We start from the raw sequence: 19,892 nt of genomic DNA, 5'->3' as shown, positions 1-19,892 counted from the left end.
TCCTGCACTTGGGGCACAACAACCCTGTGCAGTGCTACAGACTAGGAGAAGTCTGGCTGGAAAGCTGCCTGGAGGAGGGGGACCTGGGGGTGTTGGTTGACAGCCACTGAACATGAGCCAGCAGTGGCCCAGGTGGCCAAGAAGGCCAATGGCATCTTGGCTTGGATCAGAAACGGTGTGACCAGCAGGTCCAGGGGGGTTATTCTCCCTCTGTACTCGGCACTGGTGAGACCGCTCCTCGAATCCTGTGTTCAGTTCTGGGCCCCTCACCACAAGAAGGATGTTGAGGCTCTGGAGCGAGTCCAGAGAAGAGCAATGAAGCTGGTGAAGGGGCTGGAGAACAGGCCCTATGAGGAATGGCTGAGGGGGTGTTTAGCCTGGAGAAGAGGAGGCTGAGGGGAGACCTCATTGCTCCCTACAACTACCTGAAAGGAGGTTGTGGAGAGGAGGGAGCTGGGCTCTTCTCCCAAGTGACAGGGGACAGGATGAGAGGGAATGGCCTCAAGCTCCACCAGGGGAGGTTCAGACTGGACATTAGGAAAAAATTTTTCATGGAAAGTGTCATTGGGCACTGGAACAGGCTGCCCAGGGAGGTGGTTGAGTCACTTTCCCTGGAGGTGTTTAAGGGACGGGTGGACGAGGCACTGACGGACATGGTTTAGTGTTTGATAGGAATGGTTGGACTTGATGATCCAATGGGTCTTTTCCAACCTGGTTATTCTGTGATTCCATGATTTGGGGTCAGTGGGTTTGCCGGCAGCCCGGAGCAGGCAGGAGGCTGCCAGGGCTTCACAGGCAGTGACCTTGCACCGGGAGGGGACCCTGCAGAGCCGGGGGCTACAAAGCTGAGCCCCAAAGCAGGGCCAGGGGAGGCTGGGGGGGCTGGCACTGCCCTGAGGCAGCTCAGCCGGGCTCCACAGCATCCCGTGGCAAAGGTCAGGTGAGGATACGGCTCGGTGGCGCAGGGAGAGCGGGGCTGCTCACAGTAGCTGCTGGTGAGCACCGCTGCCCTGGCAGGGGCTGGTGGGCACTGCAGGGTGCTGGGTCCCCTCCAGTCCCAGATCTTCATCAGGTCAGCTCTACTTTGGGTACAACCCCATGTCCCATCCCCACCTGCCTTGGCAGCTTGCAGCGTCAGCCTCTTGTCCTCCCTTGGGATCAAAAATTTTCCTTTTTATAATAAAAAAAAAAATGACGGCGGGGCCCCGCTGTGTTTAAGCTGCTTCATCCTGGCCCCAGGGGACAGCCCTGCGCTGCTGCCGCGCCGTGACTCAGGCTGCCACCGCACATCGGTGATGAACAGCAGATTTCTGCGAGTGCTGGGCATCCAGAGCTCCCACAGGCGTGCTGGGCGCAGGGCCAGCGCCCCAAAAAGGGCCTTGGGGTCTGGGGAATGGCTTGTGGGTGTCCCGTGTGGTGGAGTGTCCAGATGTGACGGGCTCTGGGGTGTCAGGCTGTGATGGGCAGTTGTTACCCAGCTGTGATGGGGTGTCCAGCTGTGGTGGACAGCAGAGTGACAGGCATTGGAGTATCCAGCTGTGGTGGGCAGTTGTTTTCCAGCTGTGATTGGTGGTGGGATGTCCAGTTGTGATGATAACTGAGTGTCCAGCTGGTGGCTGTCCAGCTGTGACAGGCACTGGAGTATCCAGCTGTGGTGGGCAGTGTGTGTCCAGCTGTGGTGGGCAATTATTGTCCAGCTGAGATGAGCACTGGGTGTCTAGCCAGGGGTTGTCCAGCTGTGACACAGGCTAGAGTATCCAGCTGTGGTGGGCAATGCGTGTCCAGCTGTGATGAGTACTGGGGGTCCAGCTGGTGGGTGTCCAGCTGTGGTGGGCACTGGGATATCCAGCTGTGGTGGGCAGTAGTTACCCAGCTCTGGTGGGTTCTGGGCTGCAATGGGTCCATCTCATCCCTGGCACCGCTTTGCCCCAGGCAATCCTTTCCCACGCAGCCCCGAGCTTCCCAGTGCATTATTTATACAGTCAAAATCGATCGGAAGACGATAACGGCTTCATTAGCATCTGAACATCGCACCAGCCTCAGCGCTTGACACGACCTTGGCTGCAGGAGTGGTGTACAAGCCTTTCGCTGTCCGACAGTGGTGGGGATCGAATCCCTGGTGTCCCCATCATCACCGGACCCAGCCGGGGCTGCTCTGGCCACCACCATGGGGTCCCACAGTGGCACAAGCATGGGCAGAGCAGGTGGCCTCGTGCCCGTGGGGACCCCACAGTGCAAACCCCATCCCCACTGCAGGGAATAAGACCACCGGTGCCGGGGCTCCTCGTGCAGCGAGTGCTCGCAGCGCCTGTTGTTTGTGTGGCGCTCGTCAGCAAGGATATAATTAAGAGCAGCTATTTTGGATGCTTCCTTTATCCAGCAGCTCACGGCGATGCTGCTGCAGCATCCTCCCCTCCTACTCTGAAACGGGCACTTGCCTCTGCCGAGAATGTCTTCCCTGTGGGTACTTGCTGTCATCCTGCTCTTGGGGTCCTGGGGGTCCCCATTGTGCTGGGGGGGACACAGGGGTCCTGCTGCTGCAGCAAGGCCTGCGGGGCTGGAGGGAGGGGGTTCCACTGCAGTGGGGTGACAGAAGGGATGGGGAGGAGGGTTTTGGGGGGGTTACCCCAGCTCGTTTGCCGCTGCCGCCGGGCTGGGGGGGGACAGCGACAGCTTTCCCCTCATTAAGTAGATGTTGATTTAGTGGAGGCTGGAGCCATCTGCTCAGAGCAGCCGCCCTCTCCCTGCGAGCTGGCGCGGCGCTGCCAGGGGGGAGCTGAGTGAGGATGTGCTTCGTCAGCGGGGGCTTGGCCGGCAGCCCCTGCACCCCGACTGGGCATTGATCGCTGCTGGCGCTGCGCTGGCTGCGGATGCGAAGGGCTGGCGCACGAGCACGCGGACTGGGCGCTGCGTGGCCACGCTGCTGGGAAGGGAGAGGAGCCCCCCGAGGCACTGAGGAGCCCCACGGTGTGGGGCCATGCCCTCGGTCACGTGTGGAGGGACAGGGCTGGAGCTGCTGGGCATAGGGGTCTCCCTGTGGCATGTACTGGGATGCCCAATGCTGTGATCGGGTGCAAGGATCTCTCCATGGCGTGCACTGGGATGCTTGGACCATTGACTGATGTGCACTGGGATGGCTGATGTGCACTGGGATGACTGGAATATCAATTTGGCATGGAGGTCACCCAGTAGTGTGCACTGGGATGCCAAGTGCTGTGGTTTGGCACAGGGGTCTGCCTGCTGTGTGCAGCAGGGTGCCCAGAGCTGTGGTTGGGCACAAAGGTCTCACCATGGCATGCATTGGGATGCTTGGAACATTGGTTGGGTATGGGATTCTCCACATAGTGTCCACTGGGATGACTGGAGCTGTAGTTGGTTTGGAGGTTGTCCCCGTTGAATGCACTGGGATGCCTGGAGCGTCGGTTAGGCATGGGGATCTCTTTGTGGCATGCACTGGGATGCCTGGAGCTGTGGTTGGGCACAAGGATCTCTCCACGGCATGCACTGGGATGCCTGGAGCTGTGGATGGGCATGTGAGTCTCCACATAGTGTCTGCTGGGATGTTCAGAGCTGTGGTCGGGCAGGGGGTTCTCCCCTTGGAGTGCATTGGGATACTTGGAGCATCCGTCGTGCCTGAGGATCTCCCTGTGCACCAGGATGCCTGCAGCTCTGGTTGGGCATGGGGATCTCCTCATGGTGTGCCCCAGGCTGCCCAGAGCTGTGGTTGGGCATGAGGATCTACTTGTTGTGTGCCCCAGGCTGCCCAGAGCTGTGGTTGGCCATGCAGGTCTCCCCGTGCCATGCACCGGGGTGCCCAGAGCAGCCCCCAGGCACGGCACTGGGGCACAGGAGGTCAGGGTGATGGGGTTGTGCGGAGCGGCTGCCCCGTGCCCGCCTGGCCCTGCACGTGCAGCTGGCTTGTGCGTGGCTGCTGTCACCCACCGGGGCCATTGCTGCTGCGGGGCTGGGGGGGCCGGGGCCGGCGAGGCACTTGCTGTCCTCACTGCACACAGAGCGCTCCGCTGAATTCAAGCATGTATTTAGCTACTGCGAGCCCTGCATTTAAGCAAAGGCATTTCTGGGAGTAGTGGCAGGGCTGAGCTCCCTGCGGCGGCGTTTGTGCGCTCTTCGTGGTTGGTGTCGGTGGCAGAAGGCTCCAGCTCCCAGTGCACGCGGGAGCCCTGGGCTGGAGCTGGCGATGCCAGGGCTCACTGGATCCCGCAGTGCAGCACGTTCCCCCTTTCCTGGGGGTCCTGCTCGACCCTGCGCAGCACCATCAGGTCCTTCAGGATGCTGGGGTGCAAGCTGCTCTGAGAGCCGTGGGGTCTGTGCCATGGGGCTGGGGCATAAGGGGACCAGGACTCAGGGTGCCTCATGCTCCCACGTGGCCCAGCTGTCACCTGAGCAGCACGTGGGGTGCAAAGAAGGGGATGTTGGGGTGTTCCAAGGGCACTGGTGGGGCTCAGGTGGCCTGAGCAAGGGCTGCAGTGCCACGGGTGCCACGGTGGCTCTGAGCTGCAACATCAGCCCCGCGGCCCTGGCGTGTTCCCCTGCACAGGGAGGGCAGGATGGTGCTCCTGGTGCTCGGTGCTCTCCGTCACCGCTCTGGCGATCCCGGCAGGGAGGACAGCCAGGGACACGCTCAGTGCCTGCTGGCAGCGTGGCCATGCAGGAGCCCTGCTCTCCTTCCCCGCCGTGCCTCTCTCCTTTTGTGGCCAGTATTTTTAATTGGCAGTGCTCTCAGCTCCCTGCCCTCTCCCTCATTAGCGGAGGAGTTTTTCTTGTGCTTCCCAGCCATTAACGAGCTCTCTCTCGTGTCTTGGTGCCCCAGACAGGCTGCAAGCCCTGCACGGCAGCGGTGGGGCTGTGGCTTGGGGTGTGCCAGGGATCCATTCTGCCCCCTCTGCCCTGGGAACCATGAGCTCCTGCCCTGGTGGGGCTAGGTGGGCTCCAGGCTCCTGGCTGCGTCCGTCAAACCCAATGCTGGGCAAGCACATCCCTTCATTACTAGAGGGGATTAATTGCTGGGCAGTGGGACCAGGGGGTGAGGGTTCTGCTCCTCAGGAGCGTTGATGGTGCCGGCTGGTTGGGTGGCTGCTGCTTTCCCTGCACATGGCCGATGCAAAGTGCCCGTTCCGTGAGGGTCCCAGTCCCGGCATGGAGATGGGGTTGATTCTTCACCGGTGCTGTACCAGCTCCCACCATCTGTGACCTTGACCTGGCCCTGTGGGGGTGCCAGCCACCGCGCTGCCATCCGTGTCACCATCCGCACCTCACCACGTGCTGCACCCGGGGAAGATACGGGACCACCCGGCTGCTCCCCAGGGACCCCGTCAGACGATGCCACACCTGAAGCCCCTTTCCTAGCAGCTCCTGAAAGCTGTGCTGGGGTCTGAGCTCGCCTCATGGCCACTACCAGGGCTTTAAGGAAAGTCAGACCGCTGCGTGGCTGGAAGTCACTGACTAAGCACTTGGCATGAGCGCTGATGGAAGTGCTAAACAGATTTTGGCAGCCACAGCCTTTCCTGCAGGTGCAGGGAGGAGAGATTCGCCACTACGGTGCATTCGGCTGATGCTAGTTTGACCAGTGCCGGGGGCTGCTGGTTTGTACCCTGGGATCGGCATTGCGGGGTGCAGCGGTGATGCTTAATGTGACGCTTAGCATCCCCAGCCATCGCTGCACCCCGCGAAGCCAATCCCTGGGCATCACCCCATCCCAGCTTCTTGCTGGGAGCAGCCCGTGGGAAAGGCCAGGCACTGCAGACCTGCTGACATCCGTCCGTCCATCTGCGAGGACCAGGGAACCGGGGCCCGTCTTGGGGCTGGAGGCTGGAGCCAGTGCCGGGCACGGTGCCGCTCCTGCGCCCACTGGCTCCTTTTGTTGCTGTTTGCATCCCTGGGGGGCGGCTCGGCCCCCCGCTCCTGGGAGCTGCTTCTTGGCAGCGGGCGGCGGCGGAAGAGGCGCTGGGCTCCTCTCCACCCGCTCTGAATGGCACCTTTGTTGGGGAGCCTGGCGGCAGCTCGGGGCTCACAGAGACCTGCTTGGCCCCATCCGCCGCGGTCGGTCCCAGTGCCGGGGGACTCTGCCCTCCAGCAAGGTCCAGTTTTCCCCAGGGGCACACAGGGATGCTGCAGCGGGGATAGGGTACAGAGGCTCTTCCCCTGGTGGGGTTTGTTCATGTGTTAAACAAAGATTCTGGGCTGCCAGGGCGAGGGAGGCTGCCCTGAAACACGAAGCTCAGGCTGGTGGCATCTGGTTTGCTGCAAGGAGGGTGAACAAAGCGGGCTGCGGGAACCCTGCAGTGCCCCCAACCCTCCCTGTGCCCAGGGATCCGCATGATGTCCTTATTCCTTTCTGTGCCCAGGGGACCCCACGGTGCCCTGTCCCTCCCCGTGCTCAGAGGAACTTGTGGTGCCTCGATTCCTCCCCACACCCTGGGGAACCCATGTTGCCCGGTCCCTCTCTGTGCCCAAGGGAGCCTGTGGTGCCCCCATCCTTCCCCACACCCTGGGGACCCCACGGTCCCCTGTCCCTCCCTGTGCCCTGCAGACCCCGCAGTGCCCCTTCTCGTCCCACACAGCCATCCCGTGGCACCAGGTGCCCGGAGGAGAGCCTGGGGACCTCGGTGGCTGGGGACTGTTCACTGTGGCTGATCAGAAGCTGTCCCCCACACTCTTGCCCCTCGGCACTGGGCTGCGTTGTCATTAGCAAATCTTCTGTGTCTTGGGCTGTTGGGTGGCCGGTGGAGCACAGGAGGGAGCTGGTGCTGGATGTCAGAGCCCAGAAGCCTCTGCATGGGCAGGGAGAAACCTCTGCCACCGTCCTGGCCGCTCCTGGGAGCATCTGCCACACGTAGCCCGTGCAGGGGTGGCTCATCCCAGCTCCGCTCCCCAGGCTTATGGGTCAGGGCTGGGCAGAGCCCCCCTTCCCGCTGCCGCAGCCCTTTGTGCCCAGTATTGAATGTCACACTGGGATGCTGGCAAGGAGAGGCAGCGCTGGGGCAGCGAGCGAGACCATGGCACGTGGAGAGCATCCTTCTGGCCCCACGCCTCCCTTCCCTGCCTGAAGTCGCTCCTTCCAGCCGGCATCTCCCAGTGAGTGCTTGTCCATGACGTGCTGGTCCCCACACTTCTTGCTGGGCTGCCGGGGTGAGGTTGGCCGCCCCTCCTCGAGCCGGGCACCCGTTATTGAGTCCTTTCCCGTCAGCTCAGGGCCACGCGGGTGCTGCCTTGCTGCGGTGGGTGCAGCCTGGGACTCTCTCCTCATCCTCCTCCTGCTCCAGCTCCCTGCTGTGAGGAAGAGCAGCCTCACTGGAAAGCCTGAGTGGCATTTTTCGGTTAAATCTTATGTAAATCTGGCTTCGTCCTTCTTCACAGTGCTAATTGGATTGCCCCGGTGCCGGTTCATTTTCCCACGCTGGCAGGCGCTGGGTGGGAGTGGGGCAGTGCCAGGGGGTTGCTGCAGTGACAGGGGACACGCTGGGCTCTGGGGGAGCACACCGAGCTCCCCGCTGTGCCAAAGCAGCCCGGCGTGGCGGCTCGATGGGGTTGCTGGGCTCCACGGGCCACGCTGGAACCCCAGCAAGGCAAAGGAACCAGGGTGGGAACTGCAGGCAAACCCATTGCAGCATAGCTGGACGGAGATCCAGGAGAGACCCTGGGACCCTGCACCTCAAACCCTGCTGTCTGCAGGCTGGGGCAGCCCCACATGGCACTGGGCTGCAGAGCTGCAGGGAGCTGGAATATCGATGGCGAGGGAAACCAGGAGCTGCAGCCAGGCTTGTCCCTGGCGTGCCCTGTGTTGCTGCCTCCCATGCTCCTCTAATGTGCTGTCTCCTCCTCTCCTTCCCAGAGCTCCTTGGATCTGCAAAAAAAGTCAACGTCAACTTCCAAGACACCGACGGGTGAGTTGGGAGCCCTGTGCAGGTGGTGGGGTGCGTGGGCAAGGGGGTGCGTGCTGTGGGGTGATGTGAACAGGAGTGCTTGTGCCACAGGGTGCCACCAGCAGGGGTGTGGGTGCTGTGGGGAGCAGGGATGCGCACGCACGGGGAGGCGCATAGCACGGGGCACAGTGAGCAAGTGTCTCGTGCATCTGTGTGGACACAGCAGGCTCTCCACAGTGATGCAGTCATGCAGCCAAGGTCTGGATGGACAAGGGCTCTCATCGCTATCAGCCAGCGTGGCTGAGCCCTGCCTGCACTCCTGAGCCCTGCCTGCACTCCTGAGCTGGCAGGCTTGCAGCCACGGGCCTCAGAGGAGGTGGGAGCGAGGGCTGAAAGGCAGAGAAGAGCCGTGCCCTGTGTCACGCTGCCCGCACGGGGCTGTGCGGGCGCTGTGCCGGGGAGCAGCCTCGTGGGGCACCAAGCGGGTGAGCGGTGCTGCCTCTGTGCCACTTCACAACCGGCATCCGACAGGCAGGGAGGAGCAGGAGAGGGGCTCACCGCCTGCTAGTCAAGCTAATGACGGAGCCCTGGGGAGGGGGCTGCGGTGGGAGCAGGGAGAGATGCTTTCGGGAATGGGCAGGAGAGCCCCTGTTTGCTCTGCCTTGAACGGGTAATGCCGGTCGGTCTCCAGGGAGGGCTGTGCCGTGGCCCTAGCAGTGGCACGTGAGCAGAGGGGCTGGATGCGGTCAGGAACGGGAGGGCAGGCCCTGAGGATGCGTGGCTGCAGCAGCCTGGGTCCCTCCTCATCCTCAGCCCTGAGCAGAGCGGTGGCAGTGAGCATCCCCTCGTACCCGCCCAAGCATCGGCTCTGCCAGCCCACACGTGTGCGTGTCTGCGTGTCCGCGCGTGCATGGGTGCGTGCAAGCGTGCGGCTGTGCAGCTGAGCGTGCGTGTGCGTGCAAGCGTGCCCGTGGGCTCAAGCATGCGCACACGGCCGCAGCAGCATGGGCGCACAGTGGGGTGGGTGCACAGCCCTGCCTGCACCGGGCAGGGGCTGTCGGGTGCGATGCAGACAGAGCGAGGGAAGCCTCACCCCCTGGAGCAGCACCTTGTGCAGCAGCTGATGGAGCCTGCAGGTTTGCAGAAGGCAGCAGGGCTGGGCTGGCAGTCGAGAGCTGCTCATGCCCTGCCTGCAGCTGCCCGTGGCTGCCAGCCGTCCCGGAGCAACCCTGCAGCAGAGGAGCAACCTCCAGCCTCCAGCACAGCTCCTGGGGAGAATCATTTGCTGGGAACGCGCAGGGCAGACCCCGGCTGCAGCCCGCGTGTGCTCTGCTCTGCAGCCAGCGTGCTGTACTGGCTCAGCCATCCCTGGCACTGTGCCTCAGTTTCCCCATCTGCCGATTCCTGGGCTGACTGGGGCTGTGGGCGAGCACCGTGCGGGTGTCCCTGCGCTTGCCCTGGGGACAGTGCCCTGCACAGCGCGTGGCCTTTGCGGCTGGCCGGGCATTGCTGGGGGAAGCCCCCGAGGCAGCCTGCGGGAGGGCTGCGATTTGCACCATCTTGAGCGGATTTGAGCAGGGCGCCGGAGCGGAAAATGTTGACATTTCCCAGGCAGACGTTGGGGATCGGCCTCCCGCGCGAGCTGTCTGCTCGCATTGCCGCTCTCTGCCGGGGGATCACAGGCGGCAGCTCCATGGGGGACTTGGTGGCTGGCGCGTGCTCCGCAGTGGGGATGTGTGCTCCTCTTGGGGGTCCCCGGGGTGGGGGACACACGGCATCGCCGCCCTGCTGCCCACCTTGGGGGCACCGGGCAGCCACAGAGATGGGGATCCCATTAGGATCCAATCCATTCCCACGCTCCGGTGACATCGGGATGGCCCTGGGGAGGGGACAGGGATGCTGAGCGTGACCGAGGCTGGAGTAGCGGGGTGACGGGCACAAGCGCAGCCGTGCAGAGGATGCCACTGCTGGGAGCAGCAAGTAGGTCAGCTCCTGGTCTGCTTCCCAGCACGGAACCTCCCGCTTTAACTGGTCCTGGGTGCTGTGGGAGCGGAGCGGGGCTGGGGGTTTCCGTGCCCTACAGCAAAGCCCAGCACCAGGCAGGGGCACCACCGCCATCTCCAGCCTGGGTCTCCAGCGCCCGTGGTTTTGAACAGGTCAGCAGGAGGTTGTGGAGTGGAGGGACCTGGCCTCTTCTCCCGAGTGACAGGGGACAGGACGAGAGGGAATGGCCTCAAGCTCCACCAGGGGAGGTTTAGGCTGGACATTAGGAAAAAATTTTTCACAGAAAGGGTCATTGGGCACTGGAACAGGCTGCCCAGGGAGGGGGTTGAGTCACTTTCCCTGGAGGTGTTTAAGGGACGGGTGGATGAGGTGTTGAGGGACATGGTTTAGTGTTTGATAGGAATGGTTGGACTCGATGATCCAGTGGGTCTCTTCCAACCTGGTGATTCTATGGTTCTATGATTCCATGGCCTTGATAGCAGATGTGGTGTGAGCTGTGGGAGGCAGAGCGGGAGCCCTGCGGGGGCTGTGGTGGGTGCAGGCTCGAGGCCACGGTGCTGGGCAGTGGCTGTGGAGGGGACAGGGGGACGGGACACCTTACAGCACAGACCATCCCCAGGTTCTCGGCTCTGCACCACGCAGCGCTCAATGGCAACACGGAGCTCATCTCGCTGCTGCTGGAGGCGCAGGCTGCGGTGGACATCAAGGACAACAAAGGTGAGTCCCGATGTCCTGGCTGCAGCCCCCGCTGCTCTGAGTGCATCAGCAGGGCTGAGGGCATCCCTGTCCTGCCCACCCGCAGGCATGAGACCCCTGCACTACGCGGCTTGGCAAGGCAAGAAGGAGCCCATGAAAATGGTGCTGAAAGCCGGCTCATCCGTCAACATCCCATCGGATGAGGGCCAGATCCCGCTGCACCTGGCCGCACAGCACGGGCACTATGACGTGGTACGGTGGGGCTGGTGGGGGCGGCGGGGGCCGTGCCGCCCTCCCTGCCCCGGCCCTCGCTGAGCTGGGGGGTCTCGCTCCTCCACAGTCGGAGATGCTCCTGCAGCACCAATCCAACCCCTGCATCATGGACAACTCGGGGAAGACGCCCCTGGACCTGGCATGCGAGTTTGGCCGGGTCGGGGTAAGTCTTTGCAGCACCAGGACCCCCGACAGGATGCTTGAGAGGGAAGGGGAGCGCGGGGAGGGATGGCAGTGAGGGCCGTGGTGCTATGGGGGGGTCTCAGGCTGCTGGAGGGGGCGCAGAGCAGGGAGCGGGGGGCCGGGGGGCACAGTCCTGGCCAGCGGCTGAGCCGCCCTTGCAGCCCTGCTCCGTCTGTGTTTGCTGAGCCAGGTGGTCCAACTGCTCCTGAACAGCAACATGTGCGCGGCGCTGCTGGAGCCCAAGCCGGGGGACACCACCGACCCCAACGGCACCAGCCCCCTGCACCTCGCCGCCAAGAACGGCCACATCGACATCATCCGGTGGGTGCTGCGGGCAGTGGGGGGCAGTGCCGGTGCCCCCCAGCCTCTCTGACCCCGCTGTCCACCCACAGGCTCCTGCTTCAGGCTGGCATCGACATCAACCGGCAAACCAAGGCGGGCACGGCGCTGCACGAGGCGGCGCTCTGCGGCAAGACCGACGTGGTGCGGCTGCTGCTGGATGTAAGGGACCCCCCAGCTCCCCCCAAATGCCCCCGGCTCAGGGAGGGGCTGCGGGAAGGGAGGGAGCCTGCGGCAGGGGGTTGCGGAGCTGCGTGTGCTCCTCTCCTGGGGAGCAGGGGTGAGGGTCCCAGGGGACACACCCCAAGGCAGCGAGCTGTGCCGCACGGCTGCTGGTCTCGGGGTGTCCCAGGGGTCCTGGGGGTGGCAGGGAGGACGCAGCCCCCTCCCAAGGCCTCTGTGTGTCGTTGCAGAGCGGGATCAACGCCCACGTCAGGAACACCTACAACCAGACAGCTCTGGACATCGTCAACCAGTTCACCACCAGCCAAGCCAGCAAGGAGATCAAGCAGATGCTGCGGGGTGAGGGGACAGGCGGGGGCTGCGCTGGTGCCAAGCGGGGGCCGGGCTGGGGGTGTCACCGCCGCTGCCACCACGCTCCCGCTCTGTCCCCGCAGACGCCTCCGCCGCTCTGCAGGTCCGGGCCATCAAGGATTATTGCAACAACTACGACCTGACCAGCCTCAACGTGAAAGCTGGGGACATCATCACTGTGAGTGCAGCTGGGGGGACCTGGGGAGGGGACCCCGCTGGTGGCGCTGACCCCTGCCCCTGCCCACAGGTGCTGGAGCAGCACGCGGACGGGCGCTGGAAGGGCTGCATTCACGACAACCGGACTGGCAACGACCGCGTGGGCTACTTCCCCTCCAGCCTTGTGGAGGCCATAAGCAAACGAACAGGCAAATAATCCCCCCATCCCCGTCACCTCCTCCCTCAGGGCTGCTCTCACCCGCAGCCCCATCTCGCTCCGGATGGGCTGGGGTGTTGGGGTGCGGCTGGCGATTCCACACCAGGGTGATGCCCACTTGTGCACGTGGGGATGGTGCCGTGGTACGTGTGGGGCTGGCATCCCCACCGCAGGGTCGGTGCTCCATGAGGTTGACGGGGCCAGTGTCCCCATCACAGCTACAGAGTCAGTGTCCCCGTTGTGCCGCAGGGGTGGGTGCCCACCTCATGCCTGTGGGGGTCGGTGCCGGCGGCCCAGGATGCTGAGGGTAGCTCTGGGCCAGGCTGGTGTTGGGCTGGGGGAGGCGTTTGTGGGGCCCCGAGGTCGATGCACGGGGAGAGCCGGGGGGTCACTGTGGTCTGGGGGCGATGGCGCAGCAGAGGGGCCAGGGGACCTGGTGTTCGGGGTCTGAGCAAGGGGGCTGGGCACTGGTGCCAGGGACGTGGCACTGCCCTACGGGAACCCTCTCTTTGGCCAGGGGCTGTCTCGGGGGTCGGCTCCTGCTCCTCTGCCCCGCAGCTGCCTGTCCCTGTCCCTACCCCATCCCTGTTGGCTCCGGATGGGGTGGCTGTGCCCACTGCCAGGAGTGGCGCGGTGGGGCTGGTGCCTCTGCGGGCAGCATTGAAAGGCCTGTGTCAACTGGCTCACTCTCTCCAGCAGCCACGCGTTGCCCGGCTGCATGTGATTTCAGGATGGCTACATATTTGGGGCTCAAACAGGGACCAATGGTGCTCGAATGAGATCCCAGAGCAGCAATGGCACAAGTGCCTGCTGGCTGCTGGGCGCTGCCGCGTCGGCCAGGGAGGCTGCAGGGGAGCCATGTGCCGGACAGGCAGGGGCAGAGCCGCCCTCCACGTGTGGGTCGTATGCTGGTACCACGGGGATGAGTTGGTGGCTCCTGGGATGCAGCCAGCACCGCAGTGGTGTTTGCCAGGCTGCAGGGTTTTGCAGCCATCCCATCAACTGCAGCCCTGGCCCCGAGCGGTGGGGCGGCAGCATAGAGTGGCAGTGGCACTGGGGCTTGGCCAGCCGGACACGGGGATGCTGGTGCTGCAGCCCTTGGCACAGCCGTGCCCGCAGCCCCCTTCTCCTGGGATGCTTTCCCAGGCAGCAGGATCCCAGCAGCCCAGCTGTGGGAGCCCTGCGGTGCCCGGAGCCCCGTGGTGATGCCGCTGACTCAAGCAGGGGGTGCCCGGTGTCCATGCTGCGCGGCGGGGCTGTGGGATGTGCCACCAGGCTGGGTCCTGCGCTGAGCTCCCGCTGTTGCTCCTCGGCTCAGCTCCGCGTCGGTTGGGTCTTGGTTATGGCTTCTCCACATTCATTTGGTTGCTTTTTTCAGTTTGCTGGTTTTTTTTTTTTGTTCCTTTTTTTTTTTTTTTCCTTTTTCTTTGGCGGTGCTGAGCGTGTCTCGATTATTTGGATTCTTTTCATTTTGTCTCTTGTTATGTTTTATTATCAGGTTCATGGGAGACTGTAACAATCCCCCAACAGTACCAAAAGATCCCACTCCCGGCTTACGGGGCTGCTGTGCTAAACGGTGACGCCTCGTCCCATCCGTTCCATTCCCTGCCTCCACCTCCACCTCCACCACCACATTCCCATCAGACTCTTTTCAGTTCCTTTGGCTATCACAGGCTCTCCCCTAGCAGTGCCGACGAGCCGCGTTACGGACAAGGTAGTTCACCGCTCGCTTCATGCTCTCGATGGATTTCTTTCTTTCCCTTTAACGTGTGTATCGAGTCTTTTCTTTCTGCTCGGCCTCCCCGCTCCTCACCGTGGTGGGTTTGCAGGGGTGGTGTGAGCGTGTGTGTGCATGTCGGCGTGTGCGTGCGGCCGTGTGCATGTGCATGCGTGTGCATGCGGGGGCGCGCGGGGCCGTGCACACGTGCATGCTGCAGCCCGCTCCCCGCACACCCTCTTCCGCGCTCTGTAACGCACATCGCACCCTCACCACCCCGGTGTCGCGGGCTGTGGGGCAGGGCAGCGGGCAGCACCGTGCTCCCAGATCTCTCCACGGTCCCCACTCTCCTGCCCACCCTGCCTGGGTGTTTGGGGACCCTAAACCCACCCTCCGGGCTCTGTGCTGGGAGCTGGGCAGCGCGGTGCCCGGCCAGGAGAGAATTTGGCTGTGGGGATCCTCTGCCCGCTGCAGCAGCCCCCGTGGGGTGTTCGCCACCCAGTGAGCCACTTGGACGGGGCCAGGGCTGTGCTCAGGGTGGGAAGAGGCTGCGGTGCCGGGCGTGCTCCCCTGAGGATGCTCTCGGGGCAGGTTCGGCGCAGGCTGCCCTGTGTGTGCAGTCCCCGCCGCACAGCCGGGCGATGGGCGCTGCGGGTCCGGGTCTCAGGAACGCCTGGAGAGCAGGTTTTTTTGGGGTGGGTGTGCAGGGGTGCAGTGCAGGAGCTGCCAACGGGGCATTCTGCAGGTGTTCCCGCGGCGGTGGCACTGCAGGTTGTGTTGGGTGAGCAGCCAACCAGCCACGCCTGGCACTGCCCGTCTGCCTGGGATGGGGACACGGGAGCAGAACGTTGCCCTGGACGCTCTCCCCGCTGGGTTGCACAGCACCGCGGGCTCCTCTCGGTGTGACTGTGGCACGTGCCGCGCAGGGACAACCCAGCCCAGCGGCAGTGTGGCTGTTTGTCCCTCCTCGTGCTCCTTCGGTGCATTTATCACCTTGCACCAGTCCCTCTGCCCGGCCGCTAACGGGGCGAGCGGCTCAAGGGGGTGGCAGCGCCCCATTCCTGGTAGTGGGGCTGGGCTCCTCGGCGGCTGGTGGTGGGGCTGGGGCAGCGCTGGCCCTCGCAGGGCCATTGTCCGTCTTATCGGATGCTGTTTGGAACCCCGGACTCAGCGCCGGGCACCCTGGCTGGCCCTGGTGTGAGCAGGACCCGGCAGACGCAGGCGGCACAGGCGGCACAGGGAACCAATGAAGGAGTGGTGCCGGGTCCTCTTGCCTGCTGCTGCATCCCCTGTGTGTCGCCAGCTGCCACGGGGCACCCGGGGAGTGCAGGGGGCTCAGCACCCTGTGCCTGGCCCCACACGGCCCCTGCGTCCTTCCAGAGCCGGGTGCAGGCAGCGCCGGGCACAGCCGTCACCCTTGGGGCTGGGGGACAGTGGGATGGGGACCCCGGTCCCCGTGCCCAAGCTTGCCCAGCTCCCTTTGCTCCCCCACACCAGGTCATGGCCCCATGCTGCCCTGTGCAAGGAGGACACGGTTCCCGTCCCCGGGCTGAGCTGGGGCACTGGGGCATCCAGGTCTGTCCGTGGCTGGTGGCAGGGAGGGGGTACCCTGCACAAATGGGGTCCCTGTCCCCCAGTGCCAGCTGCTTGCAGGGGACACAGCCCAAGGACAGTGTTGGCATCCTGGGTGCAGCTGGGATCCCCATTCTTTCGCTGTGGGGTTTGCCCTGCATGCAGCAGCGAGGGGCCCCGTGGGTCACCTCTCCGCAGCGAGCCCAGCGTGCGCAGTCCCACGCGCCTGACGGCTGCTCTCTCTGCTCTGCCACCAAGGGTCCCGCGGGGCCGACATGAGTCCATCCCACCTCTCGCCATCGCAGGGCGGATCAGCCAGCCCAGCTCCCGCGGAGGAAATCTGGGTGCTGCGGAAACCCTTTGCAGGTACGCGGTGCCGAGACCCTCGCTGTCCGAGGGGAGCACGTACCAGGATGCTCTGGTGGGACATGGCCACACCGCGGTGTCCTCTAAGGTGGCCGTGGGGCTTGGTGGCCTGATGGCATCTCCTTTCTCTGCGCAGGTGGTGACCGCAGCAGCCTGGGCAGCACGGGCAGCGTGGCCTCTGCGCGCAGCTCGGGGAGCGGGCAGAGCGCGGGCAGCGGGGCGCACGCCCTGCACGCCGGCTCGGAAGGCGTCAAGGTAAGGCAAGCCCCGGGGTGGCACTCAGCTCCCATCCCAGCAGTGGCGTTTGGCCCGGGGCAGGCGTTTGCCACCTTGGCACCTGCCCCTGTCCCTGCTGGGAGTGATGCTCAGCTGCGTTCTGAGGTCCTACTGGCACCCAGCGTGCTGCCAGCCATGCCTATCACTGACAGCGGCCACCAGCATGGCTGGACCCGTGCTCAGCCCTGGCAAGTCATCCCTCTGGGCTGCAGGGCTGGGCAGGGTCCGGCAGCAGCTGCATAACTCGTCTCTGCTGCCTCCACGCTGCCTGCTGCAGCTCTGTGCTGCGCGGAGCTGCCTGCTGCTGCTGCTACCGGCAACCAGCACACTGCATCTCCTGCCTGCGTGCCCGTCCCCTGCTCATGGTAGCCTGGGGTGTCCCCTCCCCGTGCCGAGGCACCCGTGAGCCCACCTGCGTGGTGTCCTGGCTGCAGCATGGGTCCCCGTGCCCCCAGTCCGAGCGCCGCGTCGGCCGCGTGGGTTTGCTTTGCAGGCAGGCTCCGTGCAGCCGGCGCTGGCAGCCTGTGCCGGGTGTGCGTCAGGCTGGATTCGGGGTGCCACGGGCTCCCACCGCCTGTGAAGCACCATCTGTGCCGCTCTCCCTGCCGCAGCCCAAATCTGCTGCGCCTCTCCCTGCCCACCCTCGCCTGGGCTGGTGCGGGGCGGCTGCCGCAGCACCCGCGGCACCCGCGGCACCCACGGCACCCGTGGCACCCGTGGCACCCGTGGCACCCGCAGCATGCGCCCACCGGCCCCCACCACTCGCCTGCCTCACTCCTGCCTGCTCTCCTCCCTTCGCGGGGTGTTTTTCAGCTGCTGGCAACCGTCCTTTCCCAGAAGGCTTCTGCGCAAGAGACTGTCGTGGGCGATGGGCCGGCCAAGGCGCAGGACATCCCTGCAGGTGCGTGCCGCCGGCCGCCGGCTGCCGGGAGCAGGAGGAGCCCTGGCCCTGCAGCGGCCGTGCCGTGGATCCAGGGATTTGTCTTTTTTTTTATTGCCACGGCACCCGTCGCCAGAAGGAAAAAAACGTGTTGGGTAAAAAATGACTCTCTCGCCTTTCGGCTGCTGCCAGGCCTTCTCCTGCCTCGGTTAGTGGGGGCCCCGCGGGGGGCGGCGGGTGGCGCGGGCGGTGGCAGCGCTCCTCCCCTGGCCCCGATGGAGTTGGGGTCCCCCCATCCCCACCGGTGCCATCTGGGGGCTGTGTGCGTGCGGGGGGGATGCCCTGGCGATGGGGGGTGCCCGCGCCGCAGCACGGGGACAGGCAGGAGGTGAACGTGCAGGGGGGATGCACACCTTGGGGAGGAACGCGGGGATTGGGGGGTGGAAACGGGAGGGGGGAGATGTGGATATGAAGTGGGGGGGATGCACACGCAGGGCGGGGGGATGCGCGGTGGCAGCGGAGGGGCGCAGGCTGCAGGGATGCACATGCAAGTGGGACGCAGACACGAGGGAGATGTGCATGGCAGAGGGATGCACATGTGAGGAGGACGCCCACGCGAGCGGGATGCAGATGCCAGGAGGATGCACACACAAGGAGGATGCACGCAGACGGCAGGGAATGCGCGCGCACACACACACACACACAGGGGGGCCACACAAAGACACAGACAGGGGATGCTCACACAGTGGGGGAAATGCACCCCGTGGATGCAGTCGCCAGTGGGAGGGAAGGAGCTGCTCTTGCTGGTCCTGATCAGGGATTTCATAGAATCATAGAATCACCGGGTTGGAAAAGACCCACCGGATCATTGAGTCCAACCATTCCTATCAAACACTAAACCATGTCCCTCAGCGCCTCGTCCACCCGTCCCTTAAACACCTCCAGGGAAGGGGACTCAGCCCCCTCCCTGGGCAGCCTGTTCCAGTGCCCAATGACCCTTTCTGTGAAAAATTTCTATGCAGCCCTCATCACCCCCGGGGCTGGCGAAGGCAGCAGCAGGAGGGTGGGCGCCACAGCGCTGCCCAGGCACTGGTGTGGGATGTTCTGGGGGACGAGGCAGCTCCTACCAGGCTGCCCTCCCCGCTGGGACCCGTCGCTGTGGGGCACAGCAGGCATACGACAACCTGTCCTGGGTTGGTGGTGTGGCCAGAGGAGCAGGGATGAAGGGCTTTGGGCAGCAGGACCCTTCTGGCAGCTGTGCTGGGAGCTGGGCGTGCTTTGCCGCTGTGGCGGGGTCCCTGCCCTTGGGGCTGTGCTGGGTACAGGTTGGTGTGGCTGGGCAGGGGGCTCGCTTGGCTCTGGGTGGGTGGGCAAGGGCGACGGCAGGGGCTGCGGTGGCACCCAGAGCGGTGTGTGCCCTGCAGAGTCCTGCGCGGACTCAGCCCATGCTGAGAGCCCCTTGACAGGGATTGAGCACCAGGGGCTGTGACCCAGCGGCCCTGCCTGGCTCCAGGGAGCAGATCCCGCGGCCAGGGCACTCCAGGTGATGTCGTTGTGCCATGCCACCCTCGGCTTGCTGCCTTGCTTGCCCAGAGCCCGGGGGTACACAGCCCCCTCCCCGCTGACCACTGCCTCTCTGGCAGGTTCGTCGCGGTCGCAGAGCGTGGCCAGCTCCCCGTACGCCCCCCAGCCACCCGCTGAGCCCCAGCTGAAGAAGATGGAGCCGCCATCGGAAGGGAAGGTGAGGAGGGACGGCTGGGGCGGTGTGGGCAGCCACGGTGGTGTCAGGGGGCGCTGGCACAGCTGCACAGAGCACTCCCGGCACCCAGAGCCACAGGTGCCTTGTTGGCTCTGTGGCGTGGCCACCGTGGCTGGCACGGCTCTGGGTGCCGGCAGTGCCCGTGGGGTGCTGTGCCATGCCGGGAGCCATCCCTGCGGCTGCCAGCGTCCGTGCTCCGTGGTGTCAGTGCCTGGCACATGCTATGGGACAGAGGGGTGCCCGGGGTGCTGCCTAGCCCCTTGGGGGCACCAGCTTGTGGATAGGGGGACACGGGCAGAGGTGGCGGGTCCCCATCCCTAGGGATGCCCCTCTCCGCAGAGCTCGGAGGCCGTGTACCAGTGGCTCTGCAAGTTCCAGCTGCAGCTCTACGCGCCCAACTTCATCAACGCTGGCTACGACATCACCACCATTAGCCGGATGACGCCAGAGGTGAGGCTGCGGGGACGCAGCACCTGGCCAGTGCCGCAGGGATGGGGGCACAGCCCATGCGAGGCAGCGCTGACCCCTGTCTCTGCCCCAGGACCTCACGGCCATCGGTGTCACCAAGCCGGGGCACAGGAAGAAGATCGCCTCTGAGATCAACAACCTCAACATCCCCGAGTGGCTGCCGGAGTACAAGCCGGTAAGGGCTGTGTGGGGACAGGGACGCCAAAGCCACATCTGGGGTGGCACTGGGGACCTGGCAATGCTGGGAGCCTGGAAGCCAGTCCCCTCCACCCTGTCCCCTCCAGGGAGGGGATGGCACAGGAGGAGGGTGGGACGTGGCTCACTGCTGCCGGATGATGCCCTGATCCCGAAGCTGTGCCTGTTCCCTCCCAGCAGCTCCGGGACAGTCGGGGTGGTGCCAGCTGTCACTGCATGGATGTGACACCGTGTGTGTCCCCAACACCTCCCCTGCCCCACTGGAGCAGGAGCTTCCCATGGGAAGGGGGTGGGCACGGCCCTGGGTGCTTGTGGAGCACAGGGACAGCGTGGGGATGGGGACGCCCTGATGAGGTGCCTGGGCTGGCGCTGAG

General features: G+C 64.7%; 1 protein-coding gene across 1 annotated transcript in view; it reads left to right on the top strand.

Annotated features, from left to right (window-relative positions):
* Positions 1-19,892, top strand: part of CASKIN1 (CASK interacting protein 1) — a 32,137-nt gene that overhangs the window by 8,671 nt on the left and 3,574 nt on the right. The window contains exons 2-17 of the mRNA XM_069869959.1: positions 7,853-7,904; positions 10,507-10,604; positions 10,690-10,835; positions 10,924-11,019; positions 11,230-11,360; positions 11,432-11,540; positions 11,792-11,900; positions 11,996-12,090; positions 12,160-12,277; positions 13,784-13,999; positions 15,833-15,940; positions 16,077-16,195; positions 17,030-17,117; positions 18,740-18,837; positions 19,195-19,305; positions 19,397-19,498. Of these exons, the coding sequence (XP_069726060.1) occupies positions 7,853-7,904; positions 10,507-10,604; positions 10,690-10,835; positions 10,924-11,019; positions 11,230-11,360; positions 11,432-11,540; positions 11,792-11,900; positions 11,996-12,090; positions 12,160-12,277; positions 13,784-13,999; positions 15,833-15,940; positions 16,077-16,195; positions 17,030-17,117; positions 18,740-18,837; positions 19,195-19,305; positions 19,397-19,498 (1,796 nt within the window). The remainder of the gene's footprint in view (positions 1-7,852; positions 7,905-10,506; positions 10,605-10,689; positions 10,836-10,923; positions 11,020-11,229; positions 11,361-11,431; positions 11,541-11,791; positions 11,901-11,995; positions 12,091-12,159; positions 12,278-13,783; positions 14,000-15,832; positions 15,941-16,076; positions 16,196-17,029; positions 17,118-18,739; positions 18,838-19,194; positions 19,306-19,396; positions 19,499-19,892) is intronic.

Source organism: Phaenicophaeus curvirostris, chromosome 16 (genome assembly GCF_032191515.1).
Source record: "Phaenicophaeus curvirostris isolate KB17595 chromosome 16, BPBGC_Pcur_1.0, whole genome shotgun sequence".
Lineage (NCBI taxonomy): Eukaryota > Metazoa > Chordata > Aves > Cuculiformes > Cuculidae > Phaenicophaeus > Phaenicophaeus curvirostris.
The sequence above is the reverse complement of the archived record's forward strand: the minus strand, read 5'-3'. Positions and strand labels throughout refer to the sequence as shown.